The following is a 13239-nucleotide window of genomic DNA, read 5'->3' on the forward strand; positions in this document are numbered from 1 at the left end:
TTGCCAAAATACTCTAAACATCAAATGACCGTGCAAAAATAAACTGGAAGTCCAGTGAAATGACTGCAAGCTGGGCATAATGTGGCAAAGTATATTCAGAGAAAGGCTCCCCGTTGCTCAGCGCATCAGGAAACAGGTACAGGGAGAAGGTGGTATGAAATCATCCATGGGAAGAGCATCTCTATGTGCTAAAGCTATGCTAGATTTTTAATTTAGAAAAGAGGAGATAAATACTCTTGGAAGTAACATTAAAATACCTTCACTCTTCATTACACATTGAAACCTTGAGAGACAGTTTATTTTCATTACCCTGGCCCTTCAAGTACATTAGAGCTTGTACTGTTGCAGAAAAGTGTTCTCATCGGGGCCCTGGCATGTAACGGTTTCTCTAAGCTGCCTGCTCTGCTATCAAGGCTTTTCACTCCTCTTTTCTAGGAATAACCACCAGTCTCCTTTTGGCCTCCCCTTCCCATCTTGGCTGATTTCCAAAGACGTTCCCAAAATCTTCATTACTTACATGGCTCTACCATATTGATGCAGTAAATACCCATTTAACAATCTCATATCAAATCAGAGAACGAAACACAAAAACTGGTTCTAAGAAAGTGTCTTTGTAACAGTGATCTTGTTCTGGAGGCAGTTAGCTGGAGTAGTAGCCTTTCTTTGAACATGAGTGGTTTTGTTATTGTTGTTTAGAGCACATCCTTAATTTATATTGTATAACCACTTCAAGACAGCCCATACTTCTGTTGCAGTTTATATTACCCAATTGTGTTTTCATGCATTTATGTTTTCTTGTTGGAATACTTAGCCAGTTTGTTCCAAACCTCAGTATTTTTTACTCTCTATAAGATAATGTTTTTATACTTTTTTTACTCTTTGGTGGTGATGCTGAAACCTCATATAGTTTCAACCTATAAATCCATTTGCTCCAAATTAGATTTCCTTCCCTCAGGCATCCCAGCTGATTTTTACATAAAGTACAGACAAAAAGAAAAACAAAACCAAACCAAGAACCAAACCCAAGAATCTCAAAATGAGGTGATTTTCACTTGCAAACTGCAAGGAATGATATATAATTATAAAAGAGTAAGAGGATGGTGAATTATGTGTAAGAGCAGCTTCATTTTTCATTCAAACATACGAATTCTGAATTTTTTCAAATGGACCAAATGTGTTAGTTGAAGCAGAGGAGAAAAAATACTAGTACTTCAGTCACTAAACATCCTCTGAATTTGAGTTGAAAGCACTGGTGGTTAGCTCTGGAATTATAGATTAAGCAGTATTGCTGTATGTATATTTCTGTCAAATATCAATATGGACTGGTGTCTCCTGGCAGCAGTGCTGCATTAGGTTTCTTTTGCTATCAGATTTAATTATATGCACAGCAACTTTATGGGGAAAGTACTGGAATTGCATACATTTGTCTTTCTCATCCCAGTTACTGAAGGAATTAAGTGTCAGCAGTTTAAGATTTCTTGATTCATGACTTTATACAGTGAGGTGCGTTTATTCCAGTATAGTCAAATCATTTGCTGCTCTGTGTATGGTACAAAAGTAACAGGCTTCTCTAAAGAAAACCTGCTTAATTTGTGGCACATTGAACTAACACGATTTGAATATTCAGTTTGAAATTACAGACTGTAATGTGAAAATTACATTTAAACTGAAGTTTCGAAGTAACCTCATTGAATTGGACCTCCTTTAAGTAGGGGATGCACTAGGTAACCTCTAAAGGTCCCTTCCAACATAAATTATTCTATGATGTCTTGAGACTGTTAAGTAGATGTACCACTGCATAAAGGGAAAATAAAAACCAAAAACCCCAAAACTTTAACCACAACTAGACTACATCAAAGAAACTTATTTTCAGCGAGAAAATAATTTTTAAAATGTATTTGATTTAATGGGGAAAAATCAGAAGAATTTTTCAATACTTTTTTAAGCAAGTAGGTCAGACACCCTTGAGTCAAAGCAGATTGTCCAGCTTAAAACTGCGAATAGTGCTCACCGTCTCTTTCATGTTGCCAGTCTTCCAAAGATTGGCTCTCCAATCCAATGTCATCACCTGATATGGAACAATCAAAAAAGATATCTCTGTGATTATATTGTTCATAGTGCAGAATTATAACAGCTGATAATTCTGAAGGTTTCACTTACAGTGGTACATTTCAGGGTGAATTCTTATGAACTATTAGGACATAATGTGAATTTACAATGTGTTATTAATTGAATTTTACTGTAAACTTTACTACTGTTCTTTTCTGTACTTTTTTTTGTTCTTAAGAATCAGTTACACTGAATTGCAAGTAGAATTTCACAGGATACCAGAATCCATAGCATTGTAAGCCGGTAAGTGGAAGACTTCTATTAATAAACTTTAGTATATCTCTCTGAGGTAAAAAACCACTGTGCAGGGCTTATAAAACCATCTAGTTGAGACATAGGTACTAAGTGATGGTTCAGGGTTAAACTATTACTCAACAGCCAAAAAGGGTAACTGAGATATTAAAAAAAGAGCATTCAACCTGTCTTTTTTTCTTGCACAAGGTATTCATACCCTTATTTCAATTACAGTGCATTTTCTTTTCTAAAAAGCAACCTAATTAAAAAGTAAAAATCAAATTACTAGACTAGTCAGAGATATTTAATGGGAATTATTTCCTGTACAAACATAGGTACCGTGCATGGCCAGACTGGGTTATGCAGGTCTGTAAATCTTAATGGGGAGAAGTCCTACAAAAATAATTGAGGAGATGTTAAATATACTTCAAAGTAAATTTTCTGTACAAGTAAAGATTGCTAATATTACAAATTGCCCGTTTATAATCCCAACTGATTGAAATAGCTACTCTCAGGCTGCCAAACTTGCACATACTGGTTTTGGTGATTTGCTGTTCTAACAGAAGAAAAATAATTGTAAAGTCGTACAGACAGCTCCCTACTTCTAGCACTCATAAACCAAAATGAATACAAAGAAAAGGTAACTACTATTGTATTCCAAATCCTGAAAACCAAAGAAGTTCAAACAATGCAATAACTTCAGATATCTGAAAGAACCACTTGGATTCCCAGTTTGCAAGCACACCTACACGTTTCCTGTCCTAACTATTGGGTGAACAGCACAGCTGACCTGCTCTGAGCTACGTGTGGTCTGTCTAGGCCACGAAACTTAAAATGTTACCCAAGAGTTGTCATATACATTTCTAGTATGTTCTGAAATCATAAAGGGCATTGAATTATGGTCTAATTTATCTAACAAATCTTTATCCTCGCTGCCACCAGAGTCCTGCCTCCTTCTAGGTCCCAGGCCTACACTATACACTATCTTGATTAGTGACAGCCCTGCCCTGTGATAAGTAAACGCTTTACATGCTGTTAACAGAAGAAATGGGACATTTAGAGCCACGCTTTCCTTTCTACTTTCACCGTGCAGCCATGCAGCTGCCTGCTCTTTGAGAGACAAATGTGCCCCAGTGTGGAAAAGACTTACTGAAACCCTGCAAAAGACATCGATTTTGGATTTTTGTGCTATCTACCTCACTCCCCTAAACAGGGCTAGTTCACTGCGTATTGCAACCAGCACAATAGCGCGTTTCCCCTCTGGGGCGTAGCAAATACGGCTTCAAACACAGCAGCACCGCAAAGCGAGTAGCATGAGGAGTGGCGAGATTTTTGAGGTTTAGTGTAAAAAAGTCGGGACACCGCTCGCCGCCGCCAATTACCTTTTAATTACACTGAGGGGGGCTGCCACGGGTAGGGACCGGTACAACAGGTGGGCCCTCGGACGGTCGCTAACACTGATTTATCGTCTCGCACAGAGGTGCTTTAGGGAACATCCCCCCGCCCTGAGGGCTGTCAATAAGAGCTCCCAGCGCGCCCCGGAGCTGCCGCACTTCCGTCGGGGCGGCCGCTTGTGCCAGGCGGGAGCTCAGCGTGGGAGAGAAGGTGGAGGGGACAGAGCGGGGGAGCCTCGGGAAGGGGTGGGGATGGGGATGAGGATGGGGATGGGGGTGGCTGGGTCGGGAGGCAGTGGCTGTCGGGGGCCAGGAGCCGGAGGGGGTCAGGCTGTGGGTGCCGCGGGTGGCCCCTCACGTGAGCACTGCTGAGGGGAGCCCAGCAGGCCCGCTTAGCTTCTGAGGCGGCGGGGGACTGCCCTGAACACCGAGCCGGCTTTTGTGCGTATATGTACACAAGTACATACTTTTATTTATGTATGAAAGACCTTGTAGAGCAATCACGTTGTGTGCAGACTTGGCCCAGGTGCTTTGGTTGTAGTCTCTGTCCAGGTGTGCTGGATGAAGGGTGACAGATTATGAAATTTGCTTTTTTAGATTTGTATATGATTTATAGTTGTTTACATAAGGTTATTTATATAATTATACATGGAAAGAACAGTCTAATCGTGCTAATCCCAATGTTTTTGTCATTCTCTGAATAGAACTCAGATCAGGTCTACCCTGCTTTAACTGGGACTCAAGCACCAATGAAAACGGCAAACTCTGTAATTGGATATGTTATGAAGTGCTTCAGAAAATAGGAGTTCACTTTTTATTTTAGAGTTACCAAAATATTATGGATAAGAACTTTCAAGAAGAGTTTACACAAATTATTAAATTTAAACCTCCTTTGTACAAACAACGGCACCAGTTCGTTAAAGATTTAGTGGAGAAATACAAACCTAAGAAGGTTGGTATGTTTTGTCTCTGTAGGTTATAAACTTGAAAGTACGTTGACACTTGGTATCTCAGGAAGACAAAACGCATAAATAACCTGTTGACCTAATTACCAAACAACAGTAGTGGAGGAACTGTTAAAACCAAATGGTCTTAGCAGACACCTTGTGATATGTTGTTTTTCAGGGGTACATAAAATTAATGTTACTTGGTGTGAAGAGGAGACTATTTAAACAAGAGAAATGCCTTAGACTTAGTTTTTTAATGTAGTGGGCATTCTGGTTTTAATTTAATGATGCGGAATTTGGTTCAAGCTGCTTTCCGCATAGTTGGGTTTTGCTTTCCAGAGCTGTTAGTTCTGTGTAGCCTGGTTTACCTCATCATTTGCATACATAGTCTCAGATGAGAAGTGACATTGGGAGTGTGGGATTATGTGAGACTAACTCATCTTCACTTTCTTAAGGTCTTGTGGCCCTCCACCTGTGTTGTCATGTGTGTCCCCACTAAAATATCAGAACTCTTGTTTCACTGCTCACTGAGAAAAGTTAAATTGTTTAAGCAACATTCTGTAGTGTTTGCTCTCTTTTAATGTGTCCTCCCCACTTCGTTCTGCAAAAGATCTTCTCAAGTGTGCAGTGTTTAATCCTTAAACTGATGTTAATATTTTAAGGGGCATGCAAGAAACTGATGCACCTGCATTACTTATGTAATCATACTTCTAGTAGCTAATAAAAATCTAATCTAATCTATGAGGTCGTGGCACTGTAATCTCCTTTCAGATGGAATGTATTTACCAGTGTTGCATCTGTCTTTAAAGGTTTGAATTTTCTGATTTAGGATGTGGAAGGGGTGGGAGGGTGGACTTTCTGTTTACACAGAGGGTAGATAAGCTGGATAGAAACAACTCAGGATTTTCACATGGAGAGCAGCAGAGTGCTTCAGCCTTGACTGAGCCTGAGAAGGAGCAGTGGGGGTTGGTTTACATACTCAACTATCTTTTTGGCTTACAGGAAAGAATATCTATTATTTGACTTCATGGTCTGAATGTCCCCAGAGTTCCCCACTTAAACATTAGACTGAGCCTGTAACCTTGTTTTATGCTGATTCTTTGCTAGCTTGGATGCTGGTGAGCCTGTTCTCAGTGTTTTGGAGGGAGAACAGCACAGTGAAAAGCAATGGTGAATGTGAAAATTGCTGCAGCTTTGATACTCAAAAGCATACTTTATTGTTACTCACATGAAAGACGTTCTCTAGAGTCAGTGGGATGCCCTACATGTACGTGTTTATAGCTGTAGTAACAAAAGGTTAATTATTTTTTTAAAATCTCGCAGGATCCTCATATACATTTTTTTAAAAGAATTCTCAAGTCTGCATCTATCCTGCTTGATTGCAGCTGTAAATTTTAGTTATGATTGTGAAATGCTTTATCATTAAAAAGTTATTTTGACATAAGTATGGAATTTTAATTTTATGAAAGTCTCTGAAATTACTGAGAAATACATAGCATTTATAAATTGTTTAATATTGAATTTACAGGTGGCAGATTTAGGATGTGCTGATTGCAGCCTTCTCCGGATGCTGAAATTCTGCAGTTGCATTGAAGTGTTAGCTGGGTTAGATATCTGTGCAAATGTAATGAAAGAGAAAATGTAAGCTCTCTGATTGTTTTGAGGTTTGTGTTTGTCTTGACCTAGTGGTGTGGTGGGTTGTCCCTGGTTGGCAGCCAGGAGCTCACTCCCTTCCTTAGCTGGACAGGGAGAGAAAATATAACAAAAGGTTCATGAGTTAAAGGACAGGGAAAGATCATTCACCAGTTACCATCATGAGCAAACCAGATTTGACTTGGGGAAATTAGTTGAGTTTATTATCAAAATCAGAGTAGGAGGATAAGAAGTAAAGGAAATTTTAAAAACACCTTCCCCCTACCCCTCACTCCTTCATGGGTTTAACTTTATTGCCTATTCCCTAGCTCCTCTCCTGCAGTGTTGCAGAGAGATGAGGAATGGGGATTACAGTCAGTTCATTACATGTTATTTCTGCTGCTGCTTCCTCCTCGGAGAGGAGTCCTTCCTCTGCTGCAGAATGTGGTCCAGAATGGGGGGATACAGTCTTCCATGAACTTCTCCAGCATGAGTCCTTCCCGTGGGCTGCAGTTCTTCATTAATTGCTCCAGCCTGGGTTCCTTTCCACAGGGTGCAGTCCTTCAGGAGCAGGCTGCTCCAGCATGGGTACCCTACTGGGTCACAAGTCCTGCCAGCCAAGCTGCTCCAGTGTGGGCTCCTTTTTTCCAGAGGTTCCTGCCAGGAGCCTGCTCCAGAATGGGCTTCCCCTCAGAGAAGCCTCTCCTATAGCCCCCTGCCTACCTTGCCATGCAAACCAAATGCAAGTGGCATGTTGCAGCATTTCTTGTAGAGGCTTTCAAAATTAGAGTAATTGCAGAAATAGCAGCTTGGCAAATTAAGAGCTGTCGTTGGATCTGTGCCTGGGGACTCCTGGGCTGCAGGTGCCCGTAACGTCACCTAATGTAGCCAAAGGTCTGGGTCATGGAGAGGCCCTCAGGGTGTGCACATCTGAGAAATAACACTGTTTGTAAAGGCACTAATACATGGTGTTGGGAATATCTGCTTATGCTTATACTGACATTATTGTCTTCAGAAAGATCAGTTTTGATCTTTGAAATGTATATGTAACTTTTAGTCACAATGGTGGGGACTTGTTTATTTTTTTGAAATAGGAAGTTTAGCTCAGTGTGTGGTGTCTGGTTTAGAAGCCTCTAAAATGAGAGGTTTATGTGATCTTTGAAGCATTGGTCTGATGGATGAACATAGGGTTTCTTGAAAGCAGATTAATACAATTTCAGTGAATATGTAGGATCTAGATGCTGATGTTATCTCTTGCTCTTTTTCAAGAATGAAGAGAAGTAACCTTTTATATTTAATATTTATTGTGTGCTTTGTCTAGTGCAGTATTTGAGAATGAAATTTGCACAGGTACTTTGGTTTTTCAGTGCATTTTACTTGGAAAAAATATGTAATATGCTTGTCTAAAACTCCCCCTGAAAACCCTGCAAAGCTTGCTTGTCTAAACCAGACTTACTGTGTGTCTGGAATTGAGCTATTAGTAGAATTTACAAGTGGCTTTCCAAGTGACTTGAGAGTATAATGGAAATTTTTGTAAACACAAAGGACAGCTTCTGGATTAACTTCTGCTCCTTCTGTCCTATTGTATGTAGTTACAAAAACTGTTTGTATTGCATATTGGTTTTTATATCCATGTAAAGTCGTTAGCTTTTTGAGATTTATGAGGTATCTGTGCGGGGTGTTAGCTAGTTTATTTGCATGCAGCATTTATCTTGTCTTAAGGTCCTTTCTGTAACATCGTATTTTTAATACTTTTGTAGGCATACATTGTCTCCTCTTCCTGTTGATTATTTGCAACCATCTGAAAGATCCCTAACTATTACCTTGCATCATGGTTCAGTTGCCCATAAAGATCCTTGCATGCTTGGTTTTGACTTGGTGACGTGTATTGAACTGTGAGTATTAGGACAATACAAAATGTTTTTTTAAGTCCATTAGAGTTCAGTTTGGAATTTTGTCCATGCTCCAAACATGCTCGATCAAACCTTTCAAGCAGAAGAGTAGAATTAGAAAAGTATAAAGTAGAAGAGGGGCATCTTCTAACTTGTGTTTAAATTACCATGCTAAGCAATTCAAGTAGTGCTTATGGTGGGAAGAGGATACAAAACGCAAGAGGAGATTTGCTCAGACAAAAACCTCTGTGCTGCCACTTGGCCACAGTGCCAGTGCTTATATTACTGAGCCAGGTGTAAAATTACAAGTTACAGATAGAGGTTTGGGGTTTTTTTGACTGGTTGTTAGGATTACAGTATTATGTTTTTAAACACAGACATCAACTTACTCTTTCCAGAATAGAACACCTGGAAGAACCAGAGCTGAAGAAGTTTCCTGAAGTGGTGTTTGGTTTCATGGCTCCAAGCATAGTTGTGATCAGTACTCCAAATTCTGAATTTAACCCTTTGCTTCCAGGAGTGATATTATACAGGCATCCAGACCACAAATTTGAGTGGAACCAAGCACAATTTCAAAGCTGGTAAGGTACTGAATATCATGTTCTGACAGCTCTGGGTGTCCAGTAGTGCAAGAAATGAATGGCTGTGCATTTTCCGACTGGTTCACTTACGTGGTTTGCTGTCAAGTGAAGTGTCACCTCCTGATTTGGTGGTTTCTTTGCTGTTGAGAGTAGTTAAGCATTTTCTTTGGTTTTTGTGTTTTATGGTGGTGGTGAAGTTGGCTTTTACTGTAACTGCTCTGCAAAAAAAATTTAAAACTTTTACTTACTTTTTATATATCTTTATTACAATTAACACAGTTGAAGTGTAAGGAAGGTATCAATTAACCTTTTTGAGTAATACCTTGCTATAGAAATTCTTCGTGAAATCCAAGAAATGTGCTTGCTATGTATGGTGTGTAATCAAAGCACTCAGAGTATGCAAGCAGATTTATTAAATAATCACAGTAGTGGGGCATGTTGAACACATGTTAGGATAGTTTAATGAATAATGGCCCAGTGAAGGATTTAATGCAAATCATATGCACATGACAGAGGATTATATGAGATCTATCTTACCCTTAATATCAGTAATGTAATAAATATAAAATAAAGAGGGAGTGGGATTTTGTGGTAACAGTCAACTGTCAAGCATTTGTGGAAGAAAATAGATGGTACAGTAAAGAATGCCATACCTCAGTAGCCAACTCTTGTGTATCTATCTTGGAAGTTTTTCCCATTAAACTATGTTGTTTCTGCCATACACTTTAAAGTATCCAGTGATTTTTGAATAAATAGTTTTGCAAAGCTGGAAGCATATATTTTTCCCTACATAATGATACTAAAGCCTGCCTGTTATTAGCTACTTTAGAATACGTTAGTGACAATTTCTTTGACTTTAAGTATATTTAGATTTTGCTTTTAGATAGATGTGAATTAAAAGTATTGATATCACTGAAGAAATGGGGGGGGTGGTTTGAGCTGTAAACTTGAGAAAGCCTTTGTGTTGTGAAATAAAAATATTACAGTACTCTCTAAGACACAAGAGATGTTAATTTAGTTTTCTTCTTTTTCATGGAGAATGATGCAGGTAGGTAGTGCAGTTTTGATTCCCTGCCCCATCCCTTTGTTCACACTGGCTGATGTACTACAAGATAGTTTTCATTTAGATGTTATGTACAGTGTTGTAACCTTGATTAGGTAGATTTTAGTCTTTATATATTTACAACAGACCACACTTTCTCTATTAACTGGTCCCTTGTGGTTTAGGGTTATGTATATTTTTTATGTGTTCTTCTCAAATAATTTTATTCTTGAAAATTGGTAGTTTTTAGCTGACTTTCAAGTTGGTGACTAAGCAACTGTGGGCATTAACATTCTGTGCACATATTTTAGAAGAAACAGTAATGTTTTGTTGGCTAAATTACTGATACTAAATGATTCAGACTATGGTAGGCATCTTACAGCTCTGATACAGCAAGCTTTGACAGTGCTTATCTTCAGGCATGGGAGTTAGAGAAATTATGTTCAAGCCTTCACAGCCTTGGAGTCTTGCTTCTCCTTAAGAATGCATCTTTATCACATAGAAAGATGAATATTTCAGGTAATTGGAATAATTTGTCTTTTTTAGGGCTCTAGCGACTGCTAGATGCTATGATTACTCTGTGGAGTTTACTGGTGTAGGGCACCCACCAACAGGAATGGAGAAGGCTGGGTTTTGTACCCAAATAGGTGTGTTTATTAGAAAATATCCTCAAACTGGTGAATCTCTTCAGTCTGAGAAGCCCACTGAAGTAATTTACGAAACAGTAAGTATGATTTTCTTCCTTTAGAGATATGAATAAAGAGTAAAGTTGTCTATGACTGCCTGTGAGGTGTTATTAGCATGGGCTACTGCTACTATCCAGTCCTAGCTCCAATTTTCACCAGAACAAGAGAGTCTCATTCTTTGTGTTTCCAGTTGTACAAAGGCCTTAAACTTTCAGGGTATTTGCCAAATGACAATATGGATAACCATTCTTATCTTAAGATACTCCTATCCTTAGAATGAAATTTTTCCTTTCTGCCAGCGATTTTTCCTCTAGTCATTAATTTTACTTATTATGTGCCTGTTGGCAATGATACAGATTTTTCAGATACATAAAAAATAAAAAGCATTTCTAACTAAATGCCATGTGGTATAAATCAAACTTTTTTCAGAGTTGACATGAAGTAATGATGCAAAAGTAAATAATACTGTTGGAGTTTTTTCAATTTTATGAGGCCTTAAATTACTTGTTTAAGTGAACATACTCTAGTATTTCAGTTCTTTGTGTAAAAATATGTAAGTATCTTCAAATGACTTGTGACCTGAACTAAAACATAGTAGTGTTATGGTGTTATTTTTTATGGTTTCCAAGCTATAAAAACATTTGTAATTTCTGTATTTGAAATATCTGTGCATGTGAAATGTCACATGTCATCTACTGCCATTAATAGAATCATGAAGTGCTCTTTAATGCTCAACAAACTTGAAAATACATCTAGGACATGTATTAGAAATTGCTTTCATTATCTCCTGTTACAGGGTCATTTTGGAGACAGTTTTGACATGGGTATCCTTTGAGTTTCAACAAGAGTGTTAATGTTTGTTTCTTATCAAATTTTTATTATGTAACTAATTTATAGGAATAAATCAACATTTCAAAATGTAATTGGAAACTAAGAAATAATTATAGACAGTGGAACTTCATTGGTAGCATGTTGGTATAAAGCACTTCATAGTAAACTGGTGGGAATGAGAGTGCCTGTTTAGTTTCCTTAACTGCTTTGGAGTAGAGCTCAGTGTAGAACACACTACGAGTTCAGAGATTTCAATGTCATAATTTATTTTTAGCATTCCCTACAGCTGTGAGAGCATATTTAATGTTTTACTCTGAAAACAATAAATGACATGCTATAGTTTTGGTTTCCAGATGACAGTTCAGAAGTAGTTTAGAATCTCCATCACTATGGCACTGTCCCCAGAACCTCATAATGAGTAATGGGAGCAGTAAGAGAATCTTTAAAAATAAGTAAAGAATTGCAGGGCTTTACACCTCTCCTGATCTACAAGTGTAGCTTGCAGGTATAGCCTGTTGGGTTTTGGGGTGTTTTTTTAAAGTTCCTTTAACTGCCAGTGTAGTTGTAATACAGAAAACCAGCTCATATTGCCTAGTTTTTCTGTAAAGTGGAAATGTTTAATAAGCAAAATAGGATTGAATAAAAAACTGTATTCGCATTTTGGAAGCTTTTTTGGACAGCAAATGGTAAAATTGTGATAGTGATAAATATTTTATGTATTCTTGTACATTGTAAAGGTCTTCAAAGCAGTGTACCCAAGTCTCAAAGATGAGAAGTACTTGCAGAATGCAGTGATCAGTGAAGTTATTTTCACAGCTCAAATCATTAAGCACCGTTTAATGTCAAAACATGAGGAGTACGGTAACGATCCTGAGAGAAAATCCAAATTCCAACCTTCAATGGACTGTTTTTCAGACTATCTTGGAAAACTGGTTGTTGAAAAAAACATGGAACCATTTGTCAGTGGAAATGAGGTTTACATACCCCTTGCAACAATCTTTTCTTTTCCCAAAGTGAATCGACTTTGTGGTACCTTTGAGAAGTTATGCAAGCTTATTGCTGGCAAGGTCACACTGAGCAGTGATGGTTCTGCTGTGATGGTCAATATTGAATGTGAAGATGAAGATGATTAGATCACAGATTCCTCATACAAAGTTGAGTTAAAGTAAAGAAAGTGGTTCTTTTAGAAGCTGTCAAATGGTGTGTTCTATATGGTAACTAGACCACACAATCTTTTCTAACCTTCCATCAGCAGTATTTATCTGTCAGCACCTCTCATTGAGTGCAGGTGAGTGCTTCTGACAAAGGTAACAGTCACTCATAGGGGTTTCAAGTAGAGTATCAGGGGCTAAAAGGAAATAATTAGTTCTCATGAAGAAAATGAAGTATTTCTGTTTACTTTCTATTGCCTTATTGTAGCTATCAAGTATAGTTTGTTTTGTCATCTACTGTGTTGTGCTGAGTAATGTGAGTGAGACAGGTTTAGGGCAAGTTTTTTCTTAATTTCTATGAAATCTATAGATGCCTTTTTCAAGATGAGTATATAGCCTTGATGAAAACCAAATGTTGTTCCAGCTGAATTGAAATAGGAAACTGGCATCTTTGTTCTGTCTTTGGAAAAAAAATAAAAAATTTAAGAACTGCTGTAATTGTGAATGCTAACCTGGCTCTGGTGTACCTGAAATATTTTTTGTTCTCATGTGCAGCTGTTGTTCAAAACTGTAAAATCCAAATACAGCAGATGGAAAAAAGTTAACAAGAACAAAACTCCACAAGACAACCAGAAAAATCTCCCAACACTACCATCAAGAAAACAGTGCAGTATCCTGAATATAAGGGAAATAAGGTGTATAGCTATTGTTTGGTTTTGGTCAGAATAGCTGAACAGGAT

At 38.1% G+C, this 13239-nt stretch overlaps 1 protein-coding gene across 2 annotated transcripts; it reads left to right on the forward strand.

Annotated features, from left to right (window-relative positions):
• The first annotated feature begins 439 nt into the window (after window positions 1–439).
• On the forward strand, window positions 440–12997 carry HENMT1 (HEN methyltransferase 1). 2 transcript variants are annotated; one of them, XM_048312625.1, is made up of 8 exons: window positions 440–539; window positions 2288–2352; window positions 4442–4689; window positions 6213–6325; window positions 8077–8211; window positions 8607–8789; window positions 10378–10555; window positions 12086–12997. In XM_048312625.1, the coding sequence occupies exons 3-8, from the start codon at window positions 4576–4578 to the stop codon at window positions 12479–12481; spliced, it is 1119 nt and encodes a 372-aa protein (XP_048168582.1). In that variant the 5' UTR covers window positions 440–539; window positions 2288–2352; window positions 4442–4575; the 3' UTR covers window positions 12482–12997. The 2 variants fall into 2 exon arrangements, with proteins under 2 accessions (XP_048168582.1, XP_048168583.1); XM_048312626.1 differs by lacking the exons at window positions 440–539; window positions 2288–2352 and adding an exon at window positions 3858–3948.
• The last annotated feature ends 242 nt before the right edge of the window (window positions 12998–13239 follow it).

This window comes from Corvus hawaiiensis, chromosome 9 (genome assembly GCF_020740725.1).
Source record: "Corvus hawaiiensis isolate bCorHaw1 chromosome 9, bCorHaw1.pri.cur, whole genome shotgun sequence".
NCBI classification, from domain to species: domain Eukaryota; kingdom Metazoa; phylum Chordata; class Aves; order Passeriformes; family Corvidae; genus Corvus; species Corvus hawaiiensis.